Below are 17,454 nucleotides of genomic sequence, written 5' to 3'. Positions count from 1 at the left end.
CAGTGGTGGCACCATGCGGGGCTCCGGGGCCCGGCTGCTTTGGCTCTTGGTGCTCTCGCTGGCCTGGCTGGGCCCGGCCTGGGGGGACAGCGAGGGGCTTGAAGGCAAGGAGGAGGATGGGGAGGTGGTGGCAGAGGAGGAGGAGGATGAAGAGGATGATGTGGTCTCGGATGAGCTCGAGGAGGAGGACAGCGTCCTGGTGCTTCACGAGCACAACTTCGCCCGTGCCTTGAGCGAGTTCAGCCTGCTGCTGGTGGAGTTCTGTAAGTGTCCCCGGCGCGGGCGGGGGCTGGGGACAGGCAGGGGTACAGGGCAGAGCCATGAGTGCAGGGCAGGGGGCAGAGGTGTGGGGCAGGGGCACGGGGACAACAGGGCTATGGATATGGGTAAGAGGGGCAGGGGCACAGGATGTAGCATGACAACACAGGGGCATAGGGTTTGGTGCAAGGGCACAGTGTGAGAGGGTGTGAGGCACGGCCACAGGGCAGGGGCATGGGATATGGGGCAGGGACACAAGGTGGGGTGTGGGACATGGAAGAGTGTGGGCACGTGCTGGAGCGTGCCAGGCTCATGTGTAACATGTCCTTGGCCACCCACTGAGCCCCACCCCTGGGGACCAGGGACATCCCCACATGCTGGGCTCTCTGTGGGTGACACTGGGCCCCCACGCAGATGCACCGTGGTGTGGGCACTGCCGGAGGCTGGCCCCTGAGTTTGCCCAGGCAGCCGCCACGCTGAGGAACGGGTCGGAGGCGGTGCGTCTGGGCAAGGTGGATGCCACGGCGCAGGTGGGCCTGAGCACCGAGTTTGGCATCAACGCCTACCCCACGCTCAAGCTCTTCCGTGATGGCAACCGCACTCATCCCATCGCCTACACCGGTAGGGCCACGGTACCGCATGAAGGTGGTGGCGTCCACAGTGGGCGGCACCGGGAGGGGTGCTTGGTGGTGAAGGGGTGGCAGCGTGGTGACGGCGAGCGGGTGGCAGTGATGCGATGGTGAATGAGGTGACAGCAGGCAGCCTTGTGGTGGTGGTGGCAGCGTGGGCATCTGGGGGCGGTGGCCTGGGCTGGGGGGTTGGCAGTCTGGTGACAGCGGGTGGGTGTCTGGGGTGACGGTGGCAGCCCCACTCCACATGCCAGGCCGCATGGACGCCAAGGGCATCGTGCTCTGGATGCAGCGTCGGGCCGGCCCCAGCGCCACGCTGCTGCAGGACACCGACACCGCGGCCGCCTTCATCAGCGCCCAGGATATGGTGGTCGTGGGCTTCTTCAAGGTGGGCCAGGGACCAGCCCGGGGCTGGGCCAGGGCCAGGGCAGGTCTCATGGTAGGGCCATGCAGGACCTGAAGGGCGAGGCGGCCCAGGCGTTCTACGAGGCTGCTGGTGAGGTGGTGGATGTGGCGTTTGGTGTGACCGAGGCGGACGAGCTCTTTGAGGTATATGGGCTGTCAGTCGACACTGTCTGCCTTTTCAAGAAGGTGAGCAGGGCTGGGGAGGGTGGGGGTCCATGGTGGGGACCCCTGGCACTCACTGGCCTGCATCCTGGCAGTTCGACGAGGGACGGACAGACTTCCCTGTGGACCCAGCACAGGGACTGGACGCAGCCGAGCTTACTCGGCTGCTCCGCGTGCATAGCCTGGAGCTGGTGATGGAGTTCTCCAATGAGGTATGGCTCCCGTCCCACCCTGTCCCCAGCACCAGCCACAGGATACCCCAGCCCTCACCGTCCTCCCACTCTCCGCAGACCTCCAGCCACATCTTTGGTGCCAAGATCCCCCACCACATGCTGCTCTTTCTCAACAAGTCCGTGGAGGAGCAGCTGGCGCTGCGGGATGACTTCCGGAAGGCTGCCAGCAATTTTCGGGGAGAGGTGAGGTGGCCTGGTGGTGGGCATGGCGAGGACCCACGAGGCGCCCTGGCCTCAGTGCTGCCTGTCCCCCCGCCCAGGTGCTCTTTGTAGTGGTGGATGTGGATGGGTACGGTGCCTCTGTCCTGCCCTTCTTTGGCCTGACACCTGCTGATGCCCCCACCTTGCGCTTCATCAAGATGGCGAACAACCGCAAATACCAGATGGATGAGGAGGCCTTCTCGGCCACAGCCGTGCGTGACTTTGTCCAGGCGGTGCTGGATGGCAAGGTTAAGGTGAGAGAAACATGGCTGTGTCAGCTAGTGCCAACGCTGCTTTCTGGTAGAGTGTTGGGCTGTTAATTCTGAAGCCTAATGATGTCTCTTGCATGGTGACCACCAGCCAACTGCTCACTGATACTTGTGCAGCCAGACCTGAGGATTTGGGGGTTATATAATCATATAACAGTTTGGCTTGGAAGGGACCTTACAGACCATCTAATTCCAACCCCCCTGCCCCTCCTACAAGACCAGGTTGCCCAAAGCCCCATCCAGGCTGGCTTCAAACACTTCCAGGGATGGGGCATCCACAGCTTCTCTGTGCAACCTGTTCCAGTGCCTCACTGCCCTCATAGTAAAGAATTTCTTCTGAATAGCTAATCTAAACCTACCCTCTTTTAGTTTAAAGCCATCCCCCCCACCTTGTCCTATCACTACACCCCCTGACAAAGAGTCCCTCCCCACCTTTCCTGCAGCCCCCTTTAGGTACTGGAAAGGCACTGTAAGGTGTCCCTGGAGCCTTCTCATCTCCAGGCTGAACAACCTCAGCTCCCTCAGCCTGTCTTTGTAGGGGAGGTGCTCCAGCCACTTAATCATCTTTGCAGTCTCCTCTGGGCTTGTTCTAATGCATCAATGTTGTTCTTGTGTTGGGGGGCCCAGAGCTGAGCGCAGGGCTCTAGGTGGGGTCTCATGAGAGCGAAGCAGAGGGGGACAATCCCTTCCCGTGCCCCGCTGGCCATGCTGCTTTTGGTGCAGCCCAGGATACATTTCGCTTTCTGGGCTGCCATGCTGGAAGCTCATGTTCAGCTTCTCATCCACCAGCATCCCCAGGTCCTTCTCAGGGCTGCTCTCAATCCATTCTCCTCCCAGCCTGGATTTGTGCTTGGGATTGCCCCGGCCCAGGTGCAGGACCTTGCACTTGGCCTTGTTGAACTTCTGGAGGATTGCACAGGCCCGTCTCTCAGGCCTGTCCAGGTCCCTCTGGATGGCATCCTGTCCCTCTGGTGTGCCGACCGCACCACACAGCTCAGTGTCTTCCGGCATCGATCCCACTGCCCACGTCACCAATAAAGATGTTAAACAGCACCGGTCCCAGTACTAACCCCTGAGGAACGCTGCTCATTACTGATTTCCACCGTGACATTGAGCTGTTGACCGCAAGTCTTTGAGTGCGACCATCCAACTGATTCCTTACCCACCGAGAGGTCCAGCCACCAAATCTGTGTCTCTCCAATTTAGAGACAAGGATATCATGGGGGAGAGTGTCAAGTGCTCTGCACAACTCCAGGTAGATGACATCACTTGCTCGTCCTGCAACTGACTGTGCAAGGAAAAAAAAGAAACCCACAACTTTATGGGAAATGAGGCAGGAGATCATCAATATTGAGCTACAAATGATGGGATGAAAGTAGAGGGGGAGGAGGGAAGAGATGGTCCAGAAGTCAGCACAGGAATGCTGAACAGGGCTGGGTACCATGCTGGGGTGGTGGGGATGGTGTCTGGCAACTGGTCCTGGTTTGCCTGCATCTGATGGGTCTGCAGGTGGTGGTGGTGGGATATTCCTGGCAAACCCTGGCCCCTGACGCCTGTGTCCTGTCACTGCTCACCATGGGCTGTGGCCATCCTGGTTGTCCCCACAGCCCCATCTGCTGAGCGAGGAGCCCCCTGAGGACTGGGACACGCGACCTGTTAAAGTCCTCGTGGGAAAGACCTTTGAGCAGGTGGCATTTGATGAGACCAAGAACGTCTTTGTGAAATTCTGTAAGTGCTGTGGCTCCCTGTGACCCTTCCTGAGCTCCATCATGGGGCTGAGGGCTGAGCCCCCTTCCCACACCAGTCCCTCACCTGAGGAACTGGCCCCAGCAGCCCCAAATCCTGGTCCCCTAGCTTAGCCAGGATGTCCTCCCAGCACTGTGCCTGTCACGCAGATGCGCCGTGGTGCTCCCACTGCAAGGAGATGGCGGCTGCTTGGGAGGAGCTGGGTGAGCGCTATAAGGACCACAAGGACATTGTCATTGCTGAGATGGATGCCACGGCCAATGAGCTGGAGAACATCACCATCAGTGGTTACCCCACACTGCACTATTTCCCTGCTGGACCGGGCAGGAAGGTAGGGTACAAGGCATGCGTGGGGCACCTGGGGAAGGGGGTTGGGCCCGGGCATCACTCCTTATCTTCCTCCTGTTCCGTGACTCCAGATGATCGAGTATAGGAGCACCCGAGATGTGGAGACCTTCTCCAAATTCCTGGAAAATGGGGGGACACTGCCTGAGGAGCCACCTGTGGTCAGTAAGGTCCCCCTTCCCTGGGCCAGGGGTTTCTATCCACCGCAGGATGGCTCCAAGCCCCTGCTGGGCAGGGGAGCCCCTGCTGCTCTGCCCCACAGCAGGATGGGGACGGGGTGTGTGGCCATCCTTTTCTTACCATCACCTTCTGCAGGTGACCAAGACCCCCGAGAACAGCACAGGCACAGAGGAGCCGAGTCCGTCAGGCACGGCTGAAGCCCGGGATGAGCTGTGAGCCCTGTCCCACTTGGGTGGGTGCTATAAATGCCCTGGAAACAACGTGGGCTCTGGTCTTTGTCTGCAGCTCTGCAGCACTGTGGGGGTGCAGCTGCTAGCAGCCCCGGCTCACCCAATGGGCGCCACATTTGCACTGGCCAGGGGCACGCAGTGCTCAGTGGCATCTAAGGGGACATGGTGAACACAGTGGGTTCACATCTGGGGTCGTGGGGCAGAGCTCCCTGACTACAAGCTGAACCCAGGGAGTCTCTCCCATGGGGCAGCTCAGCCACAGGCCTGGTTCCCACCCTGCAGCCACAGGTGACAGACCCTGGTTCTAAGACCTGGTGCTAAGGGCCTGGTGGTGGTCTCATCCTACTGCTGTCAGGACTCCAGACACCATGCCCTCGCCTTGGCCTGGTACTGCATGGCCTTGGCACTGGGCATGCCCCATGGGTTGGGTGCTACAAGGCTCCTTTCACCTCCCCAGGGCCCTGGACCCATCACGGCTCTGGGCACGCTGTGGCGCTTGTCTTTGCAGTGACACAGCAATGTGTGGGCCTGGGGTTCTGCGGTCGGGGTGCAGGCGATGGAGGAATGAACCAGGGCTTTCTGCGTCATGGCACCCAGGCACCCCTCCTGCCCCAGGTCTGGGTTGCATGACCACGCAGCAACCCCAGGGAGCAGGGGAGCCCCAGGAGTTGTCACAGCTAGGGAATGCAGGAGAAGTAAAAAAAAAAATGGGGCTCCAAACACTCTCTGAGCTTCTCCAGACCCCGGCTCACAGCCTCTGGGACCCCCCGGTGTCCCCACAACCCCCAGCACTGTCCCCTTTCCCCATGCCTGCTGCTCTCAGGCTGTGGGCAATGGCTCTGGGGACAGGGCCCTGAGGGCTGTGGCCTCCACGTCCACCCTGTGGGGGACCCATGTGCCCTGGCCACCCGACCGGTCCCACCCACCAGTCACCCCAACTGGCTCCCCTGGGCCTGGATCTCTGCTCCGCAGGGAAGGAAGAAACCAGCAGGCATTGGGATGTGGGGTTTTATTTCATTTTATCCAAGTACCTTTGAAAAGATCATTGTACAAGTCAGCACATGAGGATGCACAGGAGACATCGCCAGGGCTGCACAGCCAGCAGAGGATGCTGCGCTTAGCAAATGTACATATTTACAGGGAACCCCCTGAGGAAAAAAAGGGGGAGACGGAAATCCCAGGCATGGTAACAACCGCACCAGACACAACATGATCAGAACTTAAAAAAAGAGGGAGGAAAAAAAAAAAACGTTCATAATGCTGTTCCCTGGCTGAAAACGATTGCAGATTTTGCTGGACTTCACATAGTGATAGGCAAGTCACAGGACCGTGTTTAAAAGGCACTCGGTGACATATACAATAGGCTGAGTCAAATCCCCATGCGGTGCCACGCACACAGGGCCCCCAGCCCCACAGGCAGCTGCACCATGCTCCAAAATGCTGCAGCAGCAGCACGCGGCCAGGCAGGGCAAGAGCTCATGTGGAAGCCCCCGACGAGCTGGCTTTGGGGGACGTGGGGGGGGCCGGTCTCGCCGAAGGAGCCAGCGCAGAGTTGCGGCTGCTTGGGCATGGAGTACAGCCCGGGCTGGTGGGCAGGGCAGGGCCAAAGGCAGGGGCAGTGGGAGTGGGCAGCCCAGCTGGGAGCAAGTAATCCCAGGAGGCTGCCTAGAGTCCCATCTGCACCCTGGTGGCTGCCCCTTAGAGTGAGTGCAGTGTTTGGGTGACCTGGCCCTAAAAGAGCCCCACAAAATGGCATCAACAACTCCCTTCGCTACTAGCACTGGACTGCAGTGCCCTCACATGACCTCCCCAGAGACACAGAACCTGAAAAAAAGACTCAAGACTCATAAAAAGATGGGTTTTGTCCTCATACTTAAAGTGTCTCATTGGCTTCCTCCCCATACTACATGTCTCCTAGAAAGACTCTTTGACCAAAGCCTGACTTTGACACTGGAGGCCTGAGCAGGTCTGCAGGGGGCACACGGGTGCCAGCCCTCTGCGGAGCTGCTGCTCCCTCCTGGGAAGAAAGGTCTTCTCCAGGAACAGGGCAGACGTGGAGGACAAGTGCAGGATGTGGGATGCCAGTGCCCAGCCTGCCGCCCCAGCTCCACAGCATGGGGTGGGAGCTGGTCCTCACGGATGTCCCACGGCCCTGCCAGCTCGCCCCATCCCGCGTCTCTGGTACAAGGCACCACAGGAAGCCCCCAGCACTGAGAACTGCCACTGACCCTTCTTTCCATCGGGGAGTCACTCAATCTCAGAAAGCTCAGGAGAAAAACCACCCTACCAGGTCCAGTAGCTGCAAGTGCCAGGGAGGCAAGAGGCCGACTTGTTCAAAACGTCTCAGCAATCTTCGGAGGTGTGCAGGAACCACAGAGGAGGGCCCCACCGGAGCACAGCAACACCTTCCACACGACTGGGGGGGACAGCAGCTTGTTGGGCCAGGCGCGCTCTGCCCCGCTGCAGCAGCGTCACTCAGGAGCCATCCACACGGAGGGGGCAGGGAAGGGTGCTGTGAAAGCGAGGACCACACTGAGTTTGATGGATGGCTGTACACTTTGGGTGAATTCTGCAGTACCTGTACGTTTTACATTTACATAAGAGCACTGTGACATTGGAAATATTTTCCTTTTATTACAATATATCAAAAATATGCAGCTTTAGTAAACAAGGTCATATTACACTTTCTAATGCACTGTACAATGCTACATTACACTTATATTCGGTATGGAGAGGGAGCCCAGGCTCCCACTGGCAGGTTCGTGGGGTGAAACAACTTCCACTGGCAAAACAGCTTGCACAGAGCAGGCTGCCGCCCTCCGCCCCGGGCTCGCCCAGCGCCTGCTGGAGTAGCACCGCCAGCGTCAGCCCCAGACCTTCTCCTCCGGTCCCAGAGTCTTTCACAGTCCTTTCCTTAAAGCCTTTGCAGCCTCACAGCCTAGTCGCCTAGTCGATCTTTTCCACCTTCCCGATGATCTTCTCTTCGAAGATGGGCAGGATGGTGTCATCTTCCCGCACCTCCTCGAAGACCACACCACAGTCGAATTCATCACTCACTTTCTTAAAGTAATACCTGAAAACCCAGAAACATGGCGACAGAGAGAGGTGAGTGGCCATGTGGGACACCAGTCATACCCAGAGACAGGGTACAGCACTCCCTGAGCTAATGGTGAACGGGGAGCAGCTCCAGCAGATGTGGAGGCGACTGAGGCCAGCATCCACCCGTCTTCACTCTGACCAAGAGAGTGGTCAGGATCCGTGCCAGCATATTGAGGCTCAGGCCCTGAATCCAGACCCATTCACAGCTCTCGCAAAAGCTGGCTGGAGGTCCCCGTGTTGGTGAGACCCCAGAACATTTCTAGGCAGACTTTCCCAAGGCAGTTCCTACTTGGAAGGGGTGACTGGCAGAGCTACACACCCCATGCCTGGCTGCCACACAGAGGACAGGCACTCTGGGACTCCAGTAGGGCCCAACCTCTTCGTCCTCACTGGAGGAAACCCTGGGAGTTGAAATGGCTCTGGAAGCTGAAGGGTTCCCCAGAGCATCATCAAGCACTGGTTGCTGCTGCTCCTTACCAGCCCAGGACACCATGCAGCCCTGAAATGTCTGTTCAAGGTACGAACTGTGATGCAGGACATTTCTGGTAGAGAACCCAATCTCCCATGTTCCCGTAACCTGCCTCTTCAACAACCAAGCCTTTCCAGCCAAACACAAATATAACCCTGCTTCCATGAGGCAGGATTGCTGCTGCAAGTACTGGTTCTGCCCCTATTTAAAAAGTACATTCCTGGCTCACGTTGGGACTTATTTTTCTTAAGTGCAGGAACCTCCAGTGGCAACCAGGCATCTTTACTGTGCTGCTGTATTCCCACTGCAGCACAGCCTGAGAGCCCTCCTGGAAGGCTCTTGAGAACTCCAGGATGCCCCCGACCTACCTCCACCACGGCTCCTTCACCTTGGCAGGAGCAGCACCACTGCATCCCGGTGGTGGCATCTGCCAGGGGTTGTTGACAGTCTGCAGGCACCACACTGCACGCAGCAAACAGCCCTTACCTGTAGTTCCCTTTCTTGGTCAGCAGCTCCTTGAACTGTCCCAGTGTCACCACACGCCCTTTGACGAGGGTGCGGTAAGGGATCGGCTCTCCGCAGAAGTAGTAAGCAACCACGATGTTCTCACACGGCTGGGACGCACCGCTGCCCGGTCTCTTCTGGGGCTTCAACCTGTTGTACAACAATACAAGCAACCTGCTGAGTATCAGCCTATGGTGCTCAGCACAGCTTCAGAGCCATCACCACCGCTGGGTGCCAGTCTGGGTATGGAGCTGCCCAGGCAAGGGGTTCAGGTCATGTTCCACCACAGGTGACAAGAGATGGGCAGCAGGAGATGTGACACGGCCTCTGAGTGAGCCTGGGACTGGCAGGCAGCCTGCTGTGGTGGTCCTGCAGCTCCTCAGGCTCTGTGGGGAAAACAGAGGCTCTGATGTCAAAAAAAGGAGCTGTCTCAGGGCCACTGGGCTAGCAGCCAACTTGTTGAGATTGCTGCACAGGGAGAACATCTCCAATCAGCCCAAGAGGAGAGTCCATCCAAGCAATTACATGGCTTTTTTAAGAAGCCATGTGGCTTCCCGGCTCATCCTTTCCAGCACCGGTGCTGGCAGGGAAGGGAACCTGTTGGTGAGAGGAGAACAGCCCAAGGACAGGCTTCACTGCCTGTCCCATCCACGCAGGGTGGCCAGGCCCAGTTAGGCTGCTGGCTAACAACACACGTCCTGTCTGCACCACGTGATAGATTTTGGAAGGCAGACACTGCCCTCAAAACCCTGGTGAACTGACTTTAAATCTCCTGTTTTCCTGACTCTTGAGATGTCAGACTGGTCTCTGCTTCCAGCCCACATACTGGCGTTTGCTATGTGGTGCCATCACTACACTGGAAGTGTCAGCCCAGTCCTAGCCCCATTTTCAGAGGCAGACAAAAGTAGCAACAATAAAAATAATGGTACTTTGCACTTCTGTAGAGCTTTTCACCTGGGCACTGTAAATGCTGCACAAGCATTTGAGCAGCCTACACAAATACGTAACTTGGTATGTGTGGTCTCGGCAGAGGCAGCGTTCTCTTTCAAAATCACATAAAACAAACTTGGCAGCTTTAAAATTATTTTAAAAGCACACCGGGTAAAAAAGATGATTTTGTATTTATATGACTGGAAAGTTGCTATAAAAACAGAATTTGCCAAGCACATGAGCTAATCACAATTTTGGAAATGACTGTGACCCTAACCTTTAAACACTGGCTCACAGGCACAGCACCTTTTTAATGGCATGCCCACATAAACATTGGCTTTGCAAACCAAGACCAGAGAAATTTTTTTCACCTCTTTCTAAAGCCATGAGAGGTCTAAAGTTCAACTGAACAATGTTTCTGGTGCTTGCTCTGCCTGGGAGACCTCTGGGGAAAATGCTGCATCCTGAGAGGTGCGGGTCTGCTCGTGGTGCCAGCAGAGCTCTTAGAACCTATCCTCATATCAAAGTACAGGATGCCCTTTAGCTAGAAAAACATTAAGAAACTGAATCATCCTTGGAAAAAAATATCTTGCATTTAAAGGAAAAATGGGTCATAAATTCAGGCAAATACTGTGCATCCTGTGAGCCAGAAGTTAATTGAAGGGGTTTGGAAAACCTCAAAGTCCCTAAGCTTCTCTTAATGCCGCTAGAAACAAGTCATGACTAAGAGACAGCTGCTCTGTGCCCAGGGGACCTGGCACGCAGGCTCCTGGGGACGCAACGGCGTGCACAGCACAGGCAGCACAACACTGGCGCTGCCATCCCACAGGGGTGCTGGGTGAGCAAGCCTTCATCTGCTCAGCACCTCCTGGCCTTGCAAATGCCCATCCACTACGACAAACGCCCTGAGCCCCCCGAGGTCTGCCCTGGTAGAAGCAAGAGGGGGACCGTGCCAATGGCCGGGAGCCTTCCTCCTGCTGGTGCGTAATTCATTCCTGAAAGGCCGTTTCTGAACGTGCTCAGACTGGCTCCTCTATCCCCTCTTCCCCAGCCTCGGAAAGGGGCCATGGGGATCGTGTGGCTTGTAGAAAGCATGCAAGGAAGAAAGAGCATCCAAAGTTTCTCCTACATCCACTAGAAAGCGAATGCCTCTTGCACATACGCTGTTTCAAGGGCTTGTCAAAACAGACAGCCCTCCTGCTGCAGACAGCAGAGAGAAAAAAGGGGATGGTGGAAAACAGGCAGGGGTTAAAGCACCAGCGTCACAGCACGCACTCCTTCCCAGAGCACAGAGAGGCTGCCAATGCCTGAAAACAGAAGCTCTGTACTGCTTCACAGCACTAGAGTTAAAACCAAACCCCGCAGTTTTGGATCTCCCTGTTTTTGACATAAATCAAGGTAGGGATGGCTTCTGGGCATCCGAGCAGAGGCTGAGGGCAGCTTCGGTCCCCCTGGAGCAGGAGGGGGATGGAATCACAGCTGGCACTGCTCAGCGGGTTACAGGGACCCTGTAAGAGCAGGAGGCCGCAGGCAGCAACAGGGAGAGTGGCTGGACACAAAGACAGGGCTCTTCCCCACGGGACAGGACCTGCAGAGGTAGCAGGAACAGCTCCTGAAGGATGCTGCCAGTGACGGGACAAGAGCTAAAGGGTTAATGCCTTCTTGCAGGAAGAAAAATCATGTTTCGGAGCATCTCACAGTCACAGAACACACACGCATCCTAAAACTGCAGCAACAGATCTCTAGCAGCCTGAAGCAGGGCTGATCACTGAAAACACAATTTTCCAAGCTTTCCTCTCAGGAGAACAAGGCAACACAACTGTCTCCACTTTCGTCATCGCCAAGAAATCTAGAAATCTTCTGAGACCGCTTCTTACCCAGATGGGCCACCACTGAGTACGGTGCTCCACCAGACCATGTCTAAGCCCTGCTGCATTAAAGCCTCCACCTGCGCGCATCTTCTGGGTCTGCAGTGTGACCCTCCCCAGGAATACAGACAAGTAACGCTACCTTTCCTCTGCTGGGATCAGCTCCCTTTGCAACATTTGTCATAAAATGACATAAAATGTTATCCAATAAGGGAACAGCAGCACTGATCCAACTTACTGCATCTACACTTCACTAACCTGTCAAGAATTTCTAGCCATATAATCCAAATGGCTGATGTGAAAGGGAACCTGGGTCTGTGTTAGAGCACAAGTACAAGCTAGCTGTGATGCAGCTGTGCCCACCACAGGGAGGTAGGGGGCTTGCTCCAACTCAGCCAGAGGCTGAAGAGCTTTGGAAAGCCTGAAATGCAACCGGTGGATGTTACCTTGGGAGTGTCCAGCTCTGATCCTCTTCCAGGCTCGGCCCAACCAAATTAATTCCAAACCGAGCTCACGCTAACATTTTTGCTGGAGAATTTCTAAAATTCTTTTGCTGCTTGCAAAACCCTTTTCTCTGCAGAGCTGGTACTAATTACTTCTTCCAGCTGTTAACATAACTGAACTGTGACACTGAGCTACGGAAAATGGCTCCAAACTGGCTGCACAGACAAGCAATGATGGTCACTGGGACAGGGCTCTCCACAAATGCAATGGGCACACTGGATCTGCAGGTCATTCGGTGCTGGACATTTAATCTGGAATTGCTTCCTAGCAGCTGTCATGCAGGTATCTTAAAGATCAATGCTCCCTGCCCCAAACCCTGTAGAACAGGGAGAGAAAGGCCTGTTCTGCAACAGCAGCGTGACTCCTTCCAGAGTATTTATGATGCTCAGTGCAGCCTGTGTGGACGCCTGTGGGACAGTGGTGGGGTGGGAGCATGCTGCTGACACCCCCAGGCAGAACTGGGGAGCGAGTGGGGAAAGGACACGGCTACAGAGGGCTGTGCCGGCGGGAGAGCAGCTCGTGAGCCAGGTAACCATGCTGCAGGGGCAGCTGAGCTGTACAAAGCTGGCACTGTACGCTCCCCTGCAGCCAGCTCAAGCCCGTGCCTCAAGTACACCTCCAGGCTCACCACCTCCTCCTGTGCTGTGGGGACTCTGCCTCCCCAAGGCTGCCGATGAACCTGGAGGCTGGCTCCAATTTCCAAGAGCCCTCCAAAGCTCCTGACTGAAATAAAAGGTGTTTCCAGGTGAAATCCCCTCTCTGTTTCTCCTTTGCTCCCCAGCCAGCCTTGGCAGCCCCTCTCAGAAGAGACGTGGGGTCTGTTTTCAGGCACGCTCCTGTGCTAACCATAACAGGAGCCCTCTGAAAAGGTGCTAGCTCAGGCATGCTTCAGCTGGAGCACCTCGTCCTGCCAAAATACAGCAGACAGATTTAAACACCAAGAAATCCTTCACTCCCTGGGGCAGCATCCATTCTTGTGTGCTACTGGACATGGGCACATTTGCTTTTCATTAGCAGTTCCTCCCCAGCAAACACTGCTCCCTGTTTTTCCACACATCAGGCGGGTCAGCGGGATCACTGTGTCTTCAGAACGGCCAGGTCTTGTGAGGAGGCAGCACAAGTGTGAAAGTGGAGCAGCCCAGCACGGCTCAGCCTGTTCTCTGCTGGTCTGGAGGGCATATACCACAATGCCACGGGGTTTCTACAAAAGCTATGTTTACAATGCATGCCAAGTTGTTATTAGCATATTCATGACGTATGCATATAGCCCAGGCTGGCATTTCCAAAGGGTGTATCTGCATCTCTGCATCTAGACATTTCTGGGAAAGGTGCGTGAATCTAATATGACTATAAATGACTCTACTAATAAACTCTATCCAATTACACCAGCTGAAAGGCAGATCAAATAAACTTGGCTCAACCTGACTTGGGAGAGCCCTCTAATTACCTGTCTTTCAATCTGTCTGACATAAATATGCAGAAGTCTGCTACAAGGCCACTGCAAGCAAAAATAATTGGAGTTCAGCAATTAGAGGAGCTTGTTTTTTAAATTACACTCATGTTTCTAAGCGTCAGACTTGAAAGTTTAAAGTTCTCAGAATGTAGCTATAAAGCACTGGAGAGACTACAAGCAATTCCCATTGTGAAAGGTTTTTAACGGACAAAGTGCTTTTAGCTCTTAACAGTAATTATCCAGCACTTCCAAAATGTTTTTCATCTGATAGCTCCATGTGCCTTGCAAATAATCTTCCCTGAAAGATAATACAGGAGCAGGAGAATTAGCTCTGCAACAGGCATTAAGCTGAGTCACAAAAAACAGCAGTGACTTGGGCACAGACATGCAGTGAGGCAGTCCTGCTGTAGCGGGACTAGAGTGCGGTGTTCCCATCTAGATGCCACAAGCAGCCTTTGCTGGAAGACTGGAGGAGATGTAAATAAAGAGCAAATACATACTCTTCTTCTGTGCTTAACTTTGCTGCATCCTGCTGAATTCTGCTACCGCACCAGCCAAGACCTTTGAAATCTCTGTGTGAGTGTGAACAAGCCAAGAGTCAGCGCCAGCAAAGAACAAGCGAGCCCACGAGCTGGAGTGCGGTTAGTACTGCAGAAGAGAGCTCTTCCCCAACCTGCTCCTTCTAGACAGGCTCCACTTGCTTGAGCGCTCAGCAGCTCCTTCCCCACCCTTTCAGAGCTCTTCCAGACGCTCCATCCAAAAAACGCAAGCCCAGGCCTCAAGGTAGTTTGTGACATATGCACCACCATGAGAGGGCACGTCGGAGGGACTGGGGCAGGTTTCTCTGACCTCTGCACATACCTCCACCCCGTTAGTGCTGGAAACTGAAACAGGGGGACTGGACATCTCCCTCAGCTCTCCACCTTCAGAGCAGTTTCCCCCTTCCCTCCCATGCACAGTCAGACCCTACTGCCATACCTTTGTTTAAGGGGGAGTTTTCCAGCCCTTTTTTCCTCCTCCTCCAACCTTCTGCGAGCTTCTTCCAGCTGGGTGAGAGGGTTGGGTGCTGGATTGGGCGGCATGGTAGGATCTTGGATGAAAGGGTGAGAAGGCTGGACAACGTTTCGGAGCTGCGCACTGACCCACGGATGCACTGCAACAGGTCGCTCAATGGAGAGGGGTCGGACCATATCATGGGACAGCTGTTTCTTAGCACCTGAAGAGCTACACATAAATACAAAGGTTTTACACAGATTGCCAAGCCGCTTTGCACATGCTCACAGTCACTCCTAGATGGACTACCGCTTCCGCAGCTGGGCTCAGGCACCACTGGGAACCTCCTTACAGCATGGCTGTGCTGTGGTTTCTGAGGGAGAGGGGAGCACCATCCAGCCACTGCAGCCCTGGATATTTCAGGGCAGCGTGCTGCCATCTACTCTAGTGTTTTGGTGAGACATCGGCGTGAGCGACCCAACCCGGACACAAAGACAACAGATCTGCTTAACGGCTCTCATGAAATGCACAATGCATAGAAATAAAACCAGCAAAAGGCAGCTCAACGATACGCAAAATTCACTCAGCAGGATCCGCCAGAAGATGTCCCCGTGTGTGGCGCCAACGCTCCCAGGCTGCGAGCCTCTCGCTCTGAGCCACCGACGGGCAATGGATGTGGCACCAACATGCTTGTCCTTCCCCAGCTCCAGCAACACAACGACGTGCTGCCTGGCTTCACGGTGGCCCAGCACTGCCCATGGCTCTGTCCCTCACCCCAGCTGCCTGCAGAGCAACCTGCCCCGGCCACTACTTTGAAGCAAGAGGAAAAAACAACAGCACTTTTGCCACTCAGCTACTCGCTAACGCAGCCGTGGCAATGGGGACGAGCCCCCAGATCCCTCTTGTCAGTGACGCCCTGAAAGCACTGCTTTTTGCCAGAGAATGGCCAGACTGTGATTACGAATCTGTGCCCACAGGAGATCTGCTTGACTACAGAGAGATTCCCAAGACAGCCACCATCTTTGGCTCTACTCTGCGCAGGCGAGGCCATCCCAGAGGATGCTCCCAACAAGCTGAAGTCTTGCCTGAGCCGTGTCAGGCTGCTTACTCGGGACCAATGGCTCCAGCACAGCAGGTCCTACATTCCTATCAACACCTTGCAAGAGCAACAAGCATTTATGTAGAGCAAATGCCTAAAGCAAAAATACTGCCTACTGTGTGCCACATTATCCACCTCGTAACCACAGCAGCAGTTTGTGAGATTCCTCTGAGGCTTCAACCTCCCCCCAAGGCCACGATTCGTCCTTTGGAAAAAAACTGAACTTTATCCTTATAGCCCCCCAGCAATCCTCAGTCTCCAGAGGATCTAAACCTTTGTCCCTGGTGGATGCTTGCCTTCTCAAGATCTCCAGGAACAAGGCAGACTGCTGTACATCCTAGAGAGACATGCCTTATGCAGGGGATGCAATACAACAGTATGAAGACTCCTCGCTCTACCAGCCCTTACCCATGGTTTGTTTTCTTATGCCTGCTGATCTCCTTCTCTCCTTCTATGATCCACTGAAGGATCTTCTGGTTTCTCTCCACGTCTTCAGGAGATCCTGGCATCTCATAGTTGGCACCATCACTTTTCCCTGAATCGGTCTTCTTAACATTTCTTTTTGAGAGCAGACTTGCTTTCCCACTGCAAGAATAAAGCTTGAGACATTAGCGCTTTGCCTAAGCCAAACCACCACAGACAGTGGCAGAGGACGGACATGTCTATCTCTAGACATATTCAGCCCTGACAGGGTCTGCTGGGCTCTACCACAGCTCAAACCAACCATGCTACAGCTGTGGCTAAGAGCAAGACCGGCTACCCTGAGGCACATCAGCTGTCTCTGGGAGGGAAGGGAGCTTCTCTGGCAAATGAGCCGTGGCAACGCGGCAAAAAGCCCAAGAGATCTCCTGGCAAATGAAGGACTGTGTTACACCCCCAGCTCTTTGCTCCAACGTGGTAACAGGCTCAGAGCACGAGGTTCATCCTGGTGCTGCAATCTATAGGCTGCCTCTCCAAGTCAGACCACTGCTCTTCATCTGAGCCCTTCTGATCCCCTCCCCAGAGCTGCTTACCAGTTTGCTAGCACCCCAAACTGCTGTTTTACCATGCCAAGCATTTGCTTCTCACCATGATCTGAACCGAGGCTTCAAATCATGGTAAAAGATTACATCCCATGGAGGGGACTGCCTTCTGCAGGCTCCCACCTAACTTCCAGGGCACACCGGGAAACGCAGCCGCTGCAGACAATGCAGCTAGGCAGAAAGGAGGCAATGGTTGACAGGCTCTTGCTATGTTTATGGCTGCAGCAAAGGCTCTTAGAGTTATCCCACCTCTCCTTGCCACTGCGCATGCGGATGTGCCCCAAGGCACAGCTGGACAGCCACACGCTCGCGAGGCCACACAGAACAAGCCTGTGCTGGCCTGCCATTGCCATGGGCTGTAAATTTAATGGACCCCCATCATCCTAATCACCCACCTACTTTACTCCACAGGCCCTCCCTACTTCTGTATGCTCATTAGCACAGACAGGTAAAAGAACACCACAACGGAGTAACAGATCCCCAGTCAGCTTTGCTGGGAAGAAGTGAGATGGGATTCCCAGCAGGGGTTCTTTGGAAACAGTAACCCGATGTTGCAGGGTGGCGAGAATTAGTGGGAAATCACTTGAGAACCGACGAGGAGATGTTGCTATGTTTGGGTCTGGCCAGCATGCCCCACACGGCCACTGTGGAACTCAGAGCACTGACACCATGCAGGCAATCAGAGATGTGGATTGTCTTCTGCAGGTGGAGACTACGCAGATAAAAACTCTTTAGCTCAGGAAACAACATGGACAGGGGGATGCTGAAGATCAATGAAGTCAGAGCAAACTGAGAATTTGTTCTCAGCTTCTCACCACACAAGGACTAGCAGGTATCAAATAAAATTCGCCAGCA

General features: G+C 55.0%; 2 protein-coding genes across 5 annotated transcripts in view; one reads left to right on the top strand and one right to left on the bottom strand.

Annotated features, from left to right (window-relative positions):
* Positions 1 to 13: 13 nt before the first annotated feature.
* PDIA2 (protein disulfide isomerase family A member 2) lies at positions 14 to 4,644 on the top strand. Its single transcript, XM_035548881.1, has 11 exons — positions 14 to 263; positions 673 to 879; positions 1,142 to 1,275; positions 1,341 to 1,478; positions 1,550 to 1,666; positions 1,745 to 1,870; positions 1,948 to 2,142; positions 3,765 to 3,885; positions 4,053 to 4,234; positions 4,323 to 4,418; positions 4,573 to 4,644. Exons 1-11 carry the CDS (start codon positions 14 to 16, stop codon positions 4,642 to 4,644), a joined length of 1,638 nt encoding a protein of 545 aa, XP_035404774.1.
* A 1,006-nt stretch (positions 4,645 to 5,650) lies between these two features.
* AXIN1 (axin 1) overlaps positions 5,651 to 17,454 on the bottom strand; it is an 83,756-nt gene continuing 71,952 nt past the window's right edge. For 2 of the 4 annotated variants that reach the window (XM_035548943.2, XM_035548942.2), the window contains exons 7-9: positions 14,464 to 14,709; positions 8,713 to 8,880; positions 5,718 to 7,731 (exon numbers count right to left, since the gene is read on the bottom strand). In XM_035548943.2, the coding sequence (XP_035404836.1) occupies positions 7,605 to 7,731; positions 8,713 to 8,880; positions 14,464 to 14,709 (541 nt within the window). In that variant the 3' untranslated portion in view covers positions 5,718 to 7,604. Of the gene's footprint in view, positions 7,732 to 8,712; positions 8,881 to 14,463; positions 14,710 to 15,985; positions 16,163 to 17,454 lie in introns of all 4 variants that reach the window. The other 2 variants (XM_035548941.2, XM_035548940.2) reach the window with 2 other exon arrangements.

Source organism: Cygnus atratus, chromosome 15 (genome assembly GCF_013377495.2).
Source record: "Cygnus atratus isolate AKBS03 ecotype Queensland, Australia chromosome 15, CAtr_DNAZoo_HiC_assembly, whole genome shotgun sequence".
Lineage (NCBI taxonomy): Eukaryota > Metazoa > Chordata > Aves > Anseriformes > Anatidae > Cygnus > Cygnus atratus.
This window is presented reverse-complemented; position numbering and strand designations above follow the sequence as displayed.